A 16,674-nucleotide genomic window follows, 5' to 3' on the forward strand; every position below is an offset into this window, starting at 1 on the left:
CTCTGACCACCTTGAATCTACCACCTGGCCCACAGATGTGGGTGGCCCCTATGCTCCATGTCCCTTGGCCACTTGTATTTCTGCACATGTGGACCTGGTTTCAGCTGAGGGGCCAGGAAGGGTGAATGCAGAAAATGCAGGCGACATGGTCTCTGCCATGGCCCTTTGCTTTACTCTGTTCTTGCTCTTATTTCCCCCTAGAAATTAACAAGGTTCTGGCAAAAGAGAACAAATGTCCTCCTTGAGGATGGTCTTAAAGTTTTTTACTAAGATGCAAAAAGAAACAAAAACCAAACCAATTACTAAAAAACCCAACAACAACAAACTTCTCAACCAAAAACCAACAATAAAAAAAAAAGATTTTTCTCAAACTGACCACTCTCAAAACTATTTTTCTTTCCAAATGCCCCAAATGTATGTTCAGTCAATTAGAATGATTTTATATCATCATCTTTCCCTCCCCCTGCTCTTCATTATTTCTTTTTAAATCTTATTTTGAGTTGAGGTTGTAGCTCAGTGGTAGAGTGCTTGCGTAGCATGTGTGAAGCCCTGGGTTTCATCCCCAGCACAATGAATCAAAAGATTTTTGATTGATTAAATTGAGATGTAATTTATTACATGCATACAATATGTAAGATTAGGATGATTTCTTTCTATTTTTCTCTCTCTCTTTCTCTCTCTCTCTCAATAATGGGAATTGAACCCAGGGATGCTCTACTATTGAGCTACATCCCCAGACCTTTTTATTTTGAGACAGGGTCTCCCTGAGTTACTGAGGCTGGTCTTGAATTTGCAATCCTCTTGTTTTAGCCTCCAGAATTCTTGGAATTACAGGCATGAGTCACTGTGCTCAGCTGGGATGATTTCTCAAGCCCGTCTTTCCTTCTGTTGAGTTTTATTCAGTGATGAGGAAGATAGTGATACGTAGGCAGGGGCTGCCACACATTGGACTGGACATGGGCTTTGTAGGGATCTTATTTAATCCTTCAATTCCACAAGTGTGACCTCCCTAGGGTTCTGAGAGGTCAAGGACCTGTCTGAGTCCACACCACTGAGCTAAGAACTGGATGTGCGCCTGACCAACTTGAAGCCCATGGTGATCCTCTGTATAAATGAGGGCTCTCATAAGTGGCCAAGACCACTTGGCACCAGGCAGCCTCCCCAACCTGGGATGGCTGCATGGAGCCATCTGTAAACACGTTTCAAGCCAAGAGCAGGCCAAGCTCTCTTGTCCTCCACAGCTAAGAGATCAGCCTTCAGTTCAAAACACGTGGGTCCCCTGTGCCCACAGAAGTCCTTCCCTTCCTTGCAGGGGCCTGCTTTCCCTCTTGCAGGGAAGCCAAGCAGGGTGTCATCCTACCCCATGGATCTCACAAAAAGAGATGCCTATGAGGGCATTTGGAGGCACGCAGCTTGGTGAGCTTGCTCCTGATGCTTGCTCACTAATATCCTGAACCAGGAGTGGGCCCAGCCCAGCCAGGGAAGACGCCCAAATCTGTGTGGAGATGGGGGTCTTTATGACAGTTGGCCAGAGTGGCCTCTGGAAAAGGTCAACTGAGGTTGGTGACACCAGTGTCCTGGAGATTTTGACAGGGTCCCTTTACCCCTCACTAGGCCCAGCCTGATTGGGACTTCTCAGTGATTAGAAGGAACTGCTGTCAGGACCAAGGCTCAGAGCTGCCTGGAAACAGGAAGTGAAGAAGGTTCGCTGGGTCCTCACCCCTTTCCTTTCCAGGAAGCTCCCAGCTTCAAGCCAGAGGGACACTTGGGTTCCATATATCCCCGTCCCTACATTCCCAGATGCCAGCATTCACAGAGTCCCTTCTCTGGGACAGGCTTGGAGCCAAACATCTGTCACAGAATAAACTTCCTGTTTAATTCCCAACAATCTTGTAGTGTCCTCAGGTACTGGCAACCTTGGTTTGCTGTGACCTGTGGCATTCTGGGTACTTGTGACCTCATTTTACCCAAACCCTGGCTCCCTAAGAAAGGGACCTTTATCATCCTCCATTTATAAGGAAGGAGCCGGGGACTCAGGATGGCGGGGTGGCTTGGTGGCTTGCCTGTGGTTCCACGCTGATGAGTGGCAAAACTAGATTCAAACCCCGGCTGCTTAACTCCATACCAGCCTCCTGCCTGCCTGTCACCCACAGAGCCACCAGCTACCCCCTAACCTGACCTGGTCAAAGGAGGAAGGCAGGGAGAGGAGAAGCCTCTAGAGGGGACAGATGCCTCACTTTGGAAAAAGTGTCACCATCATCAGCCAATATCCTCTCTGATGCTCACAGCCAAGGAAAAGGAATCCCAGTCACCCTTTGCCCAGAGGAAGCAAACACGGGGCAGAAGGGAAAGTCACCAACCTCCCAGCCCTCCCCTTTGGATGTGTGGATATGCAGAGGGACAAGGGTGCTGGGAGAGCATCTGCAGAACTGGGGACAAGTTCTGGGCAGGGGAGGGCAGTGAGCTGCGGCTCCATCAGCCCCAAGACCGTGGGGTGGTGGTGGTGGTGGGGCGGTCAGCTTAGACCTCACAGTGACGTGCTACTAAGCTAGGACGTTTTTAAGCTAGGTTCATATAGGCATTCTCTTTAAAAATTTTATTTCTTCTTCTTTTTTTTGGTCCTGGAGATTGAACCCAGAGATGCTCTACCACTGCTCCCAGACCTTTTTATTATCTTGAGACAGGGTCTCACTAAGTTGCTGAATTTGGCCTTAAATTTGTGATCCTCTTTCGTCAGTTTCCCAAATTGCTGGGATTATAGATGGGCTCCATTAAGTGCAATTTTGATCTGAGAAAATTTCAATTTAGGATGGGGTACCAGGATGTAAGCCTATTGTAAGCTGGGCAGCATCTGTAAAGAGAAACCCTGGAGGGGCAGTTAACCAGGTCTCCGGGAGTAGCTCTGTTAGCAGTACTCCAGTGAGCTGGGAATGCTGATCATCTCCCAGTGGGAGGCTGAAATATTTTAGCAAAAGCCTGTGACTCCCTAAGACTCTGGCTGCCATGTGCAGGAATGGGGACCTGACTGTTTCCTAATCAGGTAGGTGGCTGGGACGGGGGTAGGACCCTGACCCCAGGATGCTCCCGGGGGGATGAAGCAGATCATGGCTCCCTTTCACATTTCATTCTTTCTTCACGCAGAGCTGGGGGTTTCTTGTCTGAGATGCCAAGTTGACTGCTGCTGGGGGAGCTGCCTTGATCAACTGGGAGACCCCAGGCTACTCTGGACCTAGCACGGGGTTGCTCCGGGCATTAGATAAATGTCCCCAAAGTTTCTACCCAGTCCTGGAGGACTGAGTTTATGACCTACTTTGTGCTTTATGCATAGCTGTCATCTCCTCAGTCTCATTTACTCCCAAGTCTTACACAGCACAGGAGGCTTTCATTACCCTATTCACAGAGCAGGAAATGGAAGCTCAGAGAGGGTGAGTATCTTTCCTGAGGTCACCCAGCCAAGAGCCTGTAGAGATGGAATCCAAGTCCAGGTCTCCCTGATGCTGGAGGCAGTAATGCTTTCCCTGGCCTACTGGGAAAGCATCTGCAGAACTGGGGACGACCTACTTCTGTCGCCAGCCCATCCTGACCCTGGATGGATTTGGTCATTAGAATGACTTCTGAATCAACCAACATTTCCCATCCTTCGTCTTCCTGTCCCGAAAGCACAGAATGTCTGTCTCTCCATATGTTGGTGATGCTAAGTAACTCTTCCGCTGGCCCCACTCCTGCTCTTTCTGATGCATCAGGACTTCTGGATGTGATTGTCACAGTCCTTAACCTCTGCAGGACTTGACAGTGTCAGGGTCACATCCTCTCTTAATTCTGATGTGGTGCCCTCAAGGCCTGGGCTGGGGGCGTCTACTCCAAGTGTAAGGTAACTTTTAGCTGAAATGTGGAAGGCCAGACTGGATCAACCGAAGCCCTGTTCCTGAGTGGTGACATGCCATGGGGGGCTGGGACAGGGATCCCCTGCCCACTGGGAAGAGACTGGCAGTCAGACCCTTTGGAAAAGGCATGTCCCAGCCACAGGCTGCACTCCCTGCTCAGGGCTGGCACTCTGTGCTGGAGGGTACAGTGTTGGGTGGACTCAGTGTTTTTGGGTCATCCATGGGAAGCCTCTTTGCTTGTCTCCAGGGCAACCTGAAAATCTGTGTGGCCTGAGTCTGTGCAGACCCTGTGCTAAGTCCCCTCCATGGAAAGATCACAGCTACTTAGGAGCAGAGAAGGAAGATAGGAGAGGAGAGAATTCAATCAAGTCTCAGGGAAAGGATATCGGCTTAAGAGGAAAGGGCAGAGAGAGCAAAAAATAAATGACAAATTACCGGGTAGCCATCTCGTCCTGATTGCCCCTGTGGTAATTAATATGTCATTAATAATCAGACTTTCGGCAGAAAACCATCTGGCAACACTTAGGACTCAGGGCCCAGCATCCCCCCCGCCACGTTCCGCATGGTTTGCAGCAGCGGCTGCTGTTGGTGGTAGCTCGCTGTTTTAAGGGGGAGAAGCCTAGGGCTCCGATGGTCTGGGGGACAGAGGACCCTTTTCCTGCCTGGAGAGTCAGGCAGCTGGAAGGGGCGTGAGCCTCCATTGGAGCCACCAGGGTGTGCACTCAGGTGTGTCCCTCCCACATCATCTGGGGCATATGGTGAAGACCATATGGGGACACGAGGTTCAGGAGGGCACTGTCACATCTACCATGACTGAACCAGGAACTGAAAATATTCCTTAAATTGGACTTATGGAAATACTCATTTCCTCTCTGGTTCCACTGGGATGGGGTGAACTGGAGGAACAGGGACATTTATGGCTACTGGCTACTTCTCTGTCCCTCAGCAAAGGTCAGCCCTGATTGCAAGTTGTCGCTCGAACATTTCTGCATTTGTTTAATACATCTAGTATTTCAACAACCAAATCAAAAAACAATCGCTCAACGATCCTCTGTATTTTGCATTTCAGCGAGCTCACCCCAGTCTCGGGGGACCACCAGGAACATCCCCAACAAGGAAACCTCCCTTGTGGCCAATACGTCTATGCATTTTTGTTGGCTTGCTTTTTTGGCTCAAAGTGGAGCTACATGCCTGGAGAAGCCCAGATCCGGAAGGGTGCTGATGGGGGAAATGAATTGGGATAAAAGGCAGTCAAAACCCAAAAGGCTCAGCTGAGAAGAATTCCTTTGGAAGGTTCATTTTGGTTCAAGTGGACTGTCAATGTGCTCTTGAATGGACTCATCAGAATTTATCAGGTTCTGAAAAACTGCCAAGAGGAATCAAAGACAGAAGCATCTCCGGGCCTGGAGAATGTGAGATTTCCAAGGCCACGGACAATCCTGCTTCCAAACTGCCCCAGGCCGACTGAACTGAGGGAAATTGTGGGGCTGCTCAGTGCTTTTCCTCACACCCTTCTTAAACGCAGTGGCACTTTTCGGCTGCTATCTCAACACCCTCATCAGTCACTTAGGCTCATGAGGTCCCAGCTGTTTAAGCCAGGGAGGGAGACATTCTGGTCAAGAAGGAAAACGAACCCTGGACCTCGTGACGAAGCCCAATTCATTCCTGGAGACACTGCCTGACTCTACAGCCTCCTTTGCCAATGCTCATCTGATAAAAAACATTTAAAAATATCAGTGGCTGCAGACCATTGCACAAATACGGGCCTGGTACTTGCATTTCTGTGCACTAGGTTGAGCCAAAGATTTGGTAAGGAGCCACCAGGCTCGTGCCAGTCACAGGATGTTTCAGCAGGCAAATCACACCCACAGCTTCTGGGCTTGCCTTGCATTTTTCTGCCAGTTAAATAAAGAATATGGCCCCTGTCTTAGATGGATATTTTTCCTTTCCTCTTCTTCTTTTTTTTTTTTTCTCTAGTGCTGGAGGTCAAATCCAGGGCCTTGCACATGCTAGGAAATCTTAGAACTGAGTTACACCTCCAACACAATTTTTTCTTTTTTAAAATTTTTTTTAGCTTTATATGGACAGAATATCTTTATTTATTTTTATGTGGTGCTGAGGATCAAATCTGGTGCCTTATGCATGCGAGACAAGTGCTCTCTACCTCTGGGCCACAACTCCAGCACTCATTTTTTTTTAAAGGATACATCTTTCTAAACAAAAATTATTTTCATGGGTGTGCTATAGAGAGAAAACCGAATAAATGTCTTATCTTTCAGGAGATGAGCACAAAGCCAGGACACTTACTGGAGGACCTGCAAAACACAAGCAGAGGAGCCACCATCAGCATTGAAGGCAGAGAAGGTCCCTTTGCCTGTTCTCAGCACAGCCACTGGTCCCCTTGCCTCTTGCCAAGGTTTTAACAGTGTCACAGCTATTGTCTGTAATAGCTTTACAAACAAGTGTCAGTCCCAAGGCCAAGTGGCAGAGCAGAAGAGGCATTTTTGTCCTTGGAGGGGCCGGGATGGTCATGTGGGTGGTAATGACATTTGCCATATGTATTGGTTCATGCATTCATTCGAGGAAGCTGGTTGGTGCTCATTCATGTTGGGTTCTAGCAACTGAGTAAGAATTGACCTTGTTCCTGCTTGAAAAATAAGTTTTGGGGCTCACTATGGGTTCTCTCATTTCTATTGAGGGAAAACACTTTGGGGAGAGGTAAGGTCACATGGATCTGTGAGTGTGAGCAGAGTGGGGGTGGGGGATGCCTGTGGTCCAGCCCTGGGGTTAGATGTGCATGAGGACATTGAAGGGGACAAGTCTAGAAACATCGATGGGTGAGGGGTTGGTGTGTGTGTGTGTGTGTGTGTGTGTGAGAGAGAGAGAGAGAGAGAGAGAGAGAGAGAGAGATATTGAGGGATGGCTGTAGTTGGATAGTGATGCCATACATTCTGGAAAGTGGGCTCCAGTACTGGCCCAACCAGTGACTCCTCTGTTCCTGTGAGACTTCAAACCTCACTGCATAACGAGGCCACATACAACATGTAGTCAGTTGATCAATGAGTAATTATGGATGGCCCACCGTGAGCAGGGGGCTGCTGGAGGTAAAGAATGGGACCCAGTAGTGAGTACAAGGGTCGAGACCTTTGACTCATGGAATGTTTATTCAACAGACGGACACTTAAGAAAACCATGCTGGGGGGAAGCACAGGAAGTTCCAAGCACTCAACAAGGAGCTGCCCCAGGATGGCCGACTCAGGAAGAGGGATGGGCCGAGTCCAGGAGGTGAGAGAAGTGAGTTAACAGGGTGAGGCAATGGAGGGAGGAGTGCTGCAGAGATGGAACACCCCAAGATCCCTGGGATTTTGAGGAACAAGAGAAATGGAGCAGAATGCAGTGGGGGAGGGGCCTGGGTACAGAGTCCAGCTGGGGGGGGGTGGGAGAGAGGGGGGTGGGGGATGAGGTGGGGTGGGGTGGGGGGGGCCTGTTTTCAAGTGACAGGCGGGAGAGGGCTTGATCCTAAGGGCAGCAGGATGTCACTGATGGGTTCTGCATGGAGGAGCAATGAGGGGGGCTCATAGGTCACTGCAGGTGTCCCTTATGGATGACGGTGGCGACAGACAGCTGAGAGTCAGAAGGTACTAGTCAGAGAGGACAGATAGGACTTGCTGAGTGACGAATGGGGGGTTAAGGGGTGTACGGAGGAAGAAAAGAAGACCAGGATTTTTGGCTGAGAAAACTGATACACTAATCCTCAAGAATGGCAACACAGGGTCGGGGAGGTTGTGGTTTTCCTAACTACACCGGGGAGCAGAGCAGGACATTGGCAGCTAGGACATCCCATCGACCCTTCCTTTTCAGCCAGACCTTGCTTCTTATTTTACAAAGAAAACAGAAGCTTTGGGAGAGTCACCATCATCTTCCCAAGGCCAGACGTGTGCCTGTGCTCACCTGCCTCTCCACATGCAAGAGTTTATTCCAAGGGATTGACTCACCTCCAGTGAGGGCCAGCTTCCTGCAACGCCTTCCCTGGGTCCCTCCCTTCCCCTCTCCGCTCCCCCGTCTGTCGCAGTCAGCTCTCTCTCTCAGGCCAGATCCTTCCCAACAACTTTGAAATGCGCTCTAATCCCATTCATAAAAAAAGCACCTTTTGGTCCCAATCCCCTTCTATGACTACCCCATCTTTGCCTACTCCCTCGAGGCTAGATTGCTTCCAAGAGGCGTCCATGCTCACTGTCTTGAACTCCTCATCCTCCACTTAATTGTGACTCTCTGATTTGGATTCAACCTGTTCCTTCTCACAATGTCTCCAAAGACCCGCCTCCACACCAGTGAACCAAGCCATTGTCTCCTGCTCATTTTACTCGGCCTCTAGGCAGAATCCCTGCTGCTGATGGCTCCTCCTTCTCCTCCTTTGACTTCTTTTGGTGCTAGGTATGGAACCCATGCTCTGCTCTACCACTGAGTTACATCCCCAGACTGACTGAAAGGTTATTGAAGCAGTTGCTTCATGTGGCTTCCAAAATGTCATATTCCACCCACTTTCCTGGCCCCAGTCTTATGTGTGAAGTTTCCTCAAGGCTCAAGTGTGGGCTCTAGCTCCTCAATTCACTTCTCTGCTGGTTCTTCTCTTCTGTCCTCTTTAAGAATCTTATCCATGCTGTGGCTACCCTCTGCAGAAGAGTCCCGAATGTGCATCTCCAGCCCCGACTGTGCCTCTGAATCCCAGTCTCCCTTTCCGAGATGCCCACTTAACATTTCTTCTTGAATGATTCCATTTCCTCCAACATGTGCACAACCACACTTATGGTCTTCTTCTCTAAGCCTGGCTCCTCTTCCATGGTTCCTGGTCTCAGTGAAGGATGTCACCCCCATCCAGTTGTGTGAACTGGAAAAGGAGGACCCACCCTGGATATGCTCTCCATCCCCAGTCTATTCATGCATCCATTGTTTCTTCTGCTTGTTTTTAAGTTTTATTTATTTATTTCTGAGACCTGGTCTCACTAGGTTGCCCAGGCTGGTCTCAAACTCCCAGGCCCAAATTATCCTCCTACTTTAGCCTCCCAAGTAGGTGAGACTATCAGCCCATTGTTTCCTACTCTGGAATCCATCTACTGATCTCTCTCCAACTCCACAACCCTAATCCCTCTTACTACCATCTCTTGACCGCTACAGTGATTCCCAGATGACATCCTTAGTCACTCATTCCACAGATACCAAGTGCCTGTCCTCTGCCAACCACTGTTCTAGGTACCTGGGATACATCAGTGAAAATAGCAAAAATCCCCATCTTAATGGAGTTTCCCTTCTAATGAGAGTGACAGATGAGATACATAAACATAACGAATCACTTGGAAGTCAATATGAATTATAGAAGAAGAGAGGCTCTAGTGTTTAAGGAAGGGGGGACCATTTGTGCTGAGGAGAGGCAGATTGGAATACTCCACAGGATGTTCAGGGAAAATGTCTCCCAGAGATGACCTCTCAGCAAAGCCTTGAAGGAAGTGTAGGTCTTGGGAGGGCCAATTGCTGGGGAAAATATGTACCAGGCAAAGGGAAGACCCAAGGGCAGGAGGGTGCCTGGCGTGTTTAAGGAGCAGAAAGGGGGCCAAGGGGCCTGGAGAAGAATGGGAAGTAGCTGTACAGAGGCACTGGGGTTGATGGCCAGTGGGGGAGGGCCTGCTGGCCACTCTTGGGACTTTATCTTATCTCTGTGATGGGAGCCCTTGTCAGGTCCTGACCAGAGACAGGATACAACCTGGCTAGCATTTTAAATGATCACAATGAGGGGCAGCAAGAGTAGAAGCCAGAGGCTATTTGCAGCAATGCAGGGGAGAGAGAATGGTGGCCCATAGCCAGAGGTAGCAGTGAATGGGGTGGAAGTGGTTGGGTTTTGGATCAGTGCTGAAGGAAGTGGTTAGGTGCTGGGTCGGTGGTGAAGACGCATGGAGAGGATTTCCTGACAGACTGAATGGAGAGGGTGAGGGGATGAGTCAAGGAAGATGCCATGATTTTGGCCAAAGGATGGAGTTGCCATCCCTGGAGGTGGGGAGACTGTGCTGGGAGGGTTTTGCTGAAGGGATCAGGAGCTCAGCTTGGTGTACATGGTGTTCAGGGACACCCCAACTGTTAGGAGTTGGGGAGAAGAGAAGGAAGTCCTGAAAACCATGTTGTGAAAAGTGTCTTGAGGAGGTGGAAGAGGGAGCAATCGCCTGTATAGTGCCCAGTGATGGGATGGGAGCCTGACTGGAGACAGGTTAGGGGAGAAGAGGGAGGAATGTGAACCGCGAGTGCTTTTGAGGAGTTGCGCTGCAGGGGGAAGCAAAAGATCGGAGTGGATGCTTTGGGGTTCATGGGGTCCAGAGAAGAGTTTTTTTTGTTTTGTTTTTAAGATGAGAGGTACTATGGCAGTTTTTAATTGAACAGGAGTCATCCTGCAGAGAGGGAGAGATTCAGCGAGTAGGAGAAAGGGAGATTCCTGGAGCAATGCTGTTGAGGAGGTGGAAGGGGCTGGTGCAGAGCGGGGTGCAGGTACAGGAGGGAGCATGGAGTCTCCAACCTCGGCAATGGGCAGGGAGGCAGAACATGGCGCTGCTCAGTGTGTGGCTGAGGATGTGGGAATTTAACTGAAGTTCTCTTCTGGTTGTGCCCACTTCTCTAGTGAAGTAGGAAATGAGGCTGTCAGTCCCAGGTGACCAGGATGAAGGAGGCCGTGGGTGGCTGGGATTCAAAATTGGTGTCCTGTGAGCTTCGTGGGTGCTGGAGCCCGGCATGTGGAGGGCTGGGTTTGCTCAGAGGTGAAGCTTTGCTGAATGAGAGTAAGAGGTGAAAGGATAGCAGGGGCACAGGTTGAAGGAACTGAGTGCTGTAAGCTGGAGGGGACGAGGGACAAGGAACAAGGTTGATGCATGGATTTGAAGATGGGTGAGGTGGAAGGACTGTGAGGTCAGGGAACTAAGGGAGTGGGCTGGACTCTGAACTGAGGTTTTGTTAATGATGATGAGGAACTGGGCCAGGTCATGGCAGTGGAAGGCTGTGATGGTCATGTGGAGGTCCAGGTCACTGGAGGAGAGGAGGCCATAGAACCCAGAGGTCAGCATGTGTGAGAAGCTTCTTCCCAGATTCACTGGACTGGGAAGGGTAGAAAGAAGGGGAAGGTAGAAACAGTTGATTGATCAGTACATAAATACAGTTGGATAGCAGGATTACTATTTTCTTTTCTTTTTTTTTTTTTAAGTATTTTTAGTTGTAGATGGACACTATCTTTTTTTTTAGAAAGAGATAATTTTTTTTAATATTTATTTTTCAGTTTTTGGTGGACATAACATCTTTATTTTATTTTATGTGGTGCTGAGGATCAAACCCAGCGCCCTGCGCATGCCAGGTGAGTGAGTTACCACTTGAGCCCCATCCCCAGCCCCTGGACACAATATCTTTATTTATTTATCTTTATGTGGTGCTGAGGATCTAACCCAGGGCCTCACACATGTTAGGCAAGTGCTCTACCACTGAGCCACAACCCCAGCCCCCAGGATTACTATTTTCTATAGCACAATAGGTAACAGTAGTTAATAATAATCTATTATATATCAAAATGGCTAAAAGAGAGGATTTTGAATATGCCCAATACAAAGAAGTGATGCATATTTGAGATGATGGTGATACATTGATTTGATCACTGCAAATTATATACATGTATCAAAACATCACACTGTACTCCAGAAATATGTACAATTATTATATGCCAATTAAAAAAAATCAAACACAGAAACCCCTATAGGAGAAAAAAAGAAGTTACAGGAATTCACTCAGAAGTAGTATTGGAGAGAGGGCTGATGACCCAGCAGGTGACATCTACTAGCAATGAGGTAGATTCACCTGGGGTCATATAAATCTTCAATGCCATTGTAGCTTCTTTTCTGGGACCAGAGTGATGTTTTTCAAATGCAAATCTGGTAGTGACACTCTCTTTCCCAACTCTCTCTCTTTTAGTACAAAAGTCTAAATCCCATCATGACCTCCATGCAGGGATCTGCCCTGGATCACCAGGCTGCAACACTCCACTGGAGTCCCTTGAAATGGGAGAGATGTGTTATTAATAGGGAATGCAGGAGAACTGGTAGTTATCCAGGAGTAAGTGAAGTTGAACCAATGCCTCAGCATAAACCAGGATAATTCCAAAATTTACAGAGATAATTTACATGTTTAAAAAAAAATCATGAAACTCCTAGAGGAAAATGTGGGAAATTTTTTTTCTAACCCTGGAGAAGGGCAGGCTTTCTTTTTTCTTTTCTTTCTTTTTTTTTTTTTTTTTAGAGAGGGAGAGAGAGAGAGAGAGAGAGAATTTTTAATATTTATTTTTTAGTTTTTGGCGGACACAACATCTTTGTTTGTTATGTGGTGTTGAGGATCGAACCCGGGCCGCACGCATGCCAGCAGAGCGTGCTACCGCTTGAGCCACATCCCCAGGTCAAGGCTTTCCTGACTGTAGCTCATAACCCAGAAACCATAAAAGAAATGTCTGATCCAATCACATAAAGCCCTGCCCCCCCAAAAAAAAGAAAGAAAAGAAATCCTGCCAGGCAGAAAGCCCTGTAAGCAAAGTCTAGATACCAGGATATAAAAACACTGCCAGAAATCAACAGTCAAAATATCACCAACCTAATGGAAAAATGGCCCAAAGATATGACTCTGGAGTTCATAGGTCAGAAAATAAAAAGAGCCCTTAAAAATATGAATTATGAATTAGCATCTGCACATAAGAGAAAACATGTAGCTTTTGGTTTTTTGGGATTGGCTTATTTCACTTAGCATGATATTCTCTAGCTTCATCCACTTACTGGCAAATGCCATAATTTCATTCTTCTTTAAGGCTGAGTAGTCCTGTGTGTGTGTGTGTGTGTGTGTGTGTGTGTGTGTGTGTGTGTGTTTATCACATTTTTTAATCCATTTATCTGTTGAAGGGCACCTAGGTTGGTTCCATAGCTTAGTTATTGTGAACTGAGCTGCTATAAACATTGATGTGGCTGCATCACTGTAATATGCTGATTTTAAGTCCTTTGGATATAGACGGAGGAGTCACTGGTGGTCCCATTCCAAGTTTTCTGAGGACTCTCTATACTGCTTTCTATAATAGTTGCAACCAGTGTGATCCTACATCATGTACAACCAGAAGAATGAGAAATCATACTCCATTATATATGATGTATTAAAGTGCATTATAATGTCATGTATAACTAATTAAAACAAAAATTTAAAAATATGATTGTGCATGAGGATTAGTTTTTGTATTTTTGTATTTACAAAAGCAAATGATCTTTCATAATAACAGAAATGAAGGTTAAAATTGGTTTTGGAGGTTTTGTTCATGGTCAGCTGACTCCATTGCTCTGGGCCCAAGGTGAGGCAGGATACCATGGTGGAAGGGTGAGGCTGCTGCATTCATGGTGGCCAGGAGGCAGAGAGAGAGGGGGGAAGGAGCTGAAGGGAAGATGAACTTTTCTAGGGCACATACCCAGTGACCCAACTTCTCCAGCCATGCCCCATCTGCCTACAGTTACCATCCAGAGTTGGTCTATCCAAATTGGGATGGACTGATTAGCTTACAGTTTTCATAGTAAAATCATTTAACCTCTGAAAATTCCTACATTAACACAGGAGCTTTTGGGGGACACCTCCTATCCAAATCATAACACTGATGAACTACCATGTGAGAGAAGATACATTGGGATATTATCAATACAGAGTGATTTGGCAATACATATTAAGATTCAAAATGTATATATGCTAACTGCCACAGCAATTATCCCCCTAGAAATTTATTCTGTAGAAATATTAACATATATGTAAAAAGACAGGTATAATTAGGCATGATGGTGCATGCCTGCAATCCTAGCAATTTGGGAGGCTGAGGCAGGAGGATCCTAGTTCAAAAAAAGAAAGAAAGAAAGGGAAAAAACGGGCTGTGGCTTGATGGTTAATTATTCCTAGCTTCAGTTACTGGTACCAACAAAAAAACAAAACAAAACAAAAACCCAAAAAACAAAACCAGGTATTATCAGAATATTCATTGTAGGACCACTTAACCACTTGAAATATCAAAAACATTAGAAACAGAAAAATGGTACTGATGAAATGAAAGATGATATATCTATAAATGGAACATTATAGAGCCACAAAAAAGATACATTTTATATGTTTGGATAGGTTTCTAAGGTATATTGTTACATTTAGAAAGAAAGGTATTGGATGGCATATATATCATGCAGCCATTTGTGCTAAAAATCTGCAGATTCAGGCTGGGAATGCGGTCAGGGGTAGAGTGCTTGCCTGGAAAGCATGAGGCCCTGGGTTTGATCCTCAAAATAGCAAAAAAAAAAAAAAAAAAAAAAAAAAAAAAAGAAAAAAGAATCTATAGACTTTTGTTTGTTTGTATAGATATGGAACATCTTTAGGCGTGAACACAAGAAAGTGGTTACCGGGTTGTTTCAGTCAGGAGCTTTTGGTGGGGACTCTTCCATCTCATGGATTCATGTATATCGAAAAGTTAATACACTTGAACTTGAACATGGTGAGGAAAAAACTCCATGTTTTTGTTAGGTCCTCAGCTTTCCTAATACTTACCTCCACCCTCCCTCCAAGGAAGCTCCCTCTGAGAGCTAAGGGTCCTGAGAGCAGAGCCCAAGGTCCTGGTATGAGGTGCATCCCAGGGGAGATGAAGGAGGGGTGGAGAGTAACCTCAGGCTCTGGGAACATAAGTGCCTGCTCTCCTCAGATCATGTCACGTAACACTTGCAGCAACCTCACCAGGTGCATTTTTAGATGAGGAAACTGAGGTTCAGAAAAGTTACCATGCCCAGTGGCACATCTTCCTGACCTGGGTATAACCCAGGCAGGCTAACCTTGAGCCTAACAAGGAAGAAGGGAGAGAAACCGGGCAGAAAGAGCTCTATACTCTACTGAACTTCCTGGGAAGTCCTGGGGAAGGTATGTGTTGTGTCTGAGATCACCCAGCTAGTGAGGGGGCAGTCTGGGCTGGAAGCAGTCCTGTGGGACCCTGAACCATGCCATCCTCCACAGTGTCTGGAGGGGACTAGCACGGGAACAGCAGCATTCAGAGTCAGATCTCACTGCCCACCTGCAAGATTCCAAAACACTGGCACAGCACCTTTCTTGGGCGCCCCCGACATCAGTTCAGGAGGCCACCACTGCTTCACGGCAGTGTCATTGTCACAGTTTTCTAATTAGACTCCTAGGCACCCAACCCCTCCAGCCAGGGGAACCTTAAAAAAAAAAAAAATCCAAACTCCTGGAAAAGCTCTTCTGTATGGCCTGGTCCTTTGTTAACCCCTGATGTCCTGGGATGCTGCTCCCTGCTCCACTCATCTCTCTCAATTTCCCAAGGTTCTCTGGGGTCTTAGGATGTTCACATCTGCCATGTCCCTGGGCCCAGGGGGTCTGACTTCATTATCACTGCTTTGGACAGCTTTCCACAACTGTGGCATGTAAGCACATCTTCGTTGGTTTCTATCACACCTCCCTGGTGATTTCCTTCCTAGCACTTGCCACCATCTGTCATGACTGTCTGTCAGCCCCACCATCAAGGGAGGTTCCTCATAGCCGCGACCACATCTGCCCTCTTCATGCAGTCTCCCGCCACCTAGCTCAGGGCCTGCCAGGCCCAAGCACATAATAAATAGGTGTTGATCAGATGAGGGCAAAAGGGACAGGAGCTGCCTGGTGGCTCTGCCCTTGACTCGGTTCTAGGGCGTTTGTGCTGCGTCTGCCATAGTCTCTGGAGTTGGCATCTACAACTAGCAGCCAGCTGGGCACCCAAGAGTGAGGGACAGGGCCCGAGGTGTGGCTCAGGTTATGCAGGGGATCCCTGCTTGGAAAGTGAGTCTGTCTGAATTAATCCCCATGGCCTGGTCCCACGAGTGGGTTTTCTACCCCAGCCCTTCTGTATAAAACTTTCAAACATATGTTCCCAGCACTGAAATGTGGGAGCAATTAAGTAAGAGCCAGATGACTTGGGAAATAAATAAAAAGGACCGAGCAAGTAGAGGACTCAATGATTCTGGGCCCTCTTGAGTGGGATGTATGTAGCTCAACAGGGCTTCCCAAATTGGGAGCTGTACGCACTCAAGGTTAGGCGGTGTTGCTCGGGTGGGAAGTTGCCGGCTCAGTGTTGGTAAGTAAGCAGAGGCAGGTGGTAAGTCTGGGAGTTGACAATGCTCACCTTGATTTTCTGGCTCCTCTGGGGATAGTCAGTTTCCCAGTGTTTCCCAAAGGGCACTTTTAGCTTTCCTGGAAAAGCAATCTGGGAAGATATAACCCACAGCCTGGCAGGTTCTGGCCCAGCACTGGAAGTGGGGGCTGGTGGCTGGGGGTCGTTGTCCCTGCATCAGCTCCGTACCTGCTCCTCTCTTATCCTGGACTCCTAACTCCTCGGGACTGTTACCCTCTCTGGTCTGGACAAGACCTCTGCCTCTCCCATTCCGCCAGCTTAGGTAAGATGTCACACCCTGGGGTCTCACCTTTCAAAAATCCAAACCAACTCCCACCATAAGGTCAAGAACCTTCCGTCGTGTTTCTAGGGAGCTTCCCCCCCCCCCAAAGGAGTAGGAAAAAATTTAAAAGCTCTGGTCCTTTGGGAAAAGGTAGATGCAGTAAGGCAGGCAATCATGAGTTAGTGAGCAGGGAGAAAGTGATTAAGAATTGGTTCTGTGAAATGCGGGAGTAACCATCCCTGCCTTTCTGGATGAGGCTTGAACCACAGACTGTGTGTAAA

General features: G+C 47.6%; 1 protein-coding gene across 1 annotated transcript in view; it reads right to left on the reverse strand.

Moving 5' to 3' along the window:
* COL23A1 (collagen type XXIII alpha 1 chain) overlaps window positions 1–16,674 on the reverse strand; it is a 357,570-nt gene that overhangs the window by 43,255 nt on the left and 297,641 nt on the right. The window contains exons 4-5 of the mRNA XM_081287686.1: window positions 6,192–6,199; window positions 4,320–4,346 (exon numbers count right to left, since the gene is read on the reverse strand). Coding sequence (XP_081143812.1) covers window positions 4,320–4,346; window positions 6,192–6,199 — 35 coding nt within the window. The remainder of the gene's footprint in view (window positions 1–4,319; window positions 4,347–6,191; window positions 6,200–16,674) is intronic.

The sequence above is a fragment of the Spermophilus citellus genome (assembly GCF_964194105.1).
Source record: "Spermophilus citellus genome assembly, chromosome: 1".
Lineage (NCBI taxonomy): Eukaryota > Metazoa > Chordata > Mammalia > Rodentia > Sciuridae > Spermophilus > Spermophilus citellus.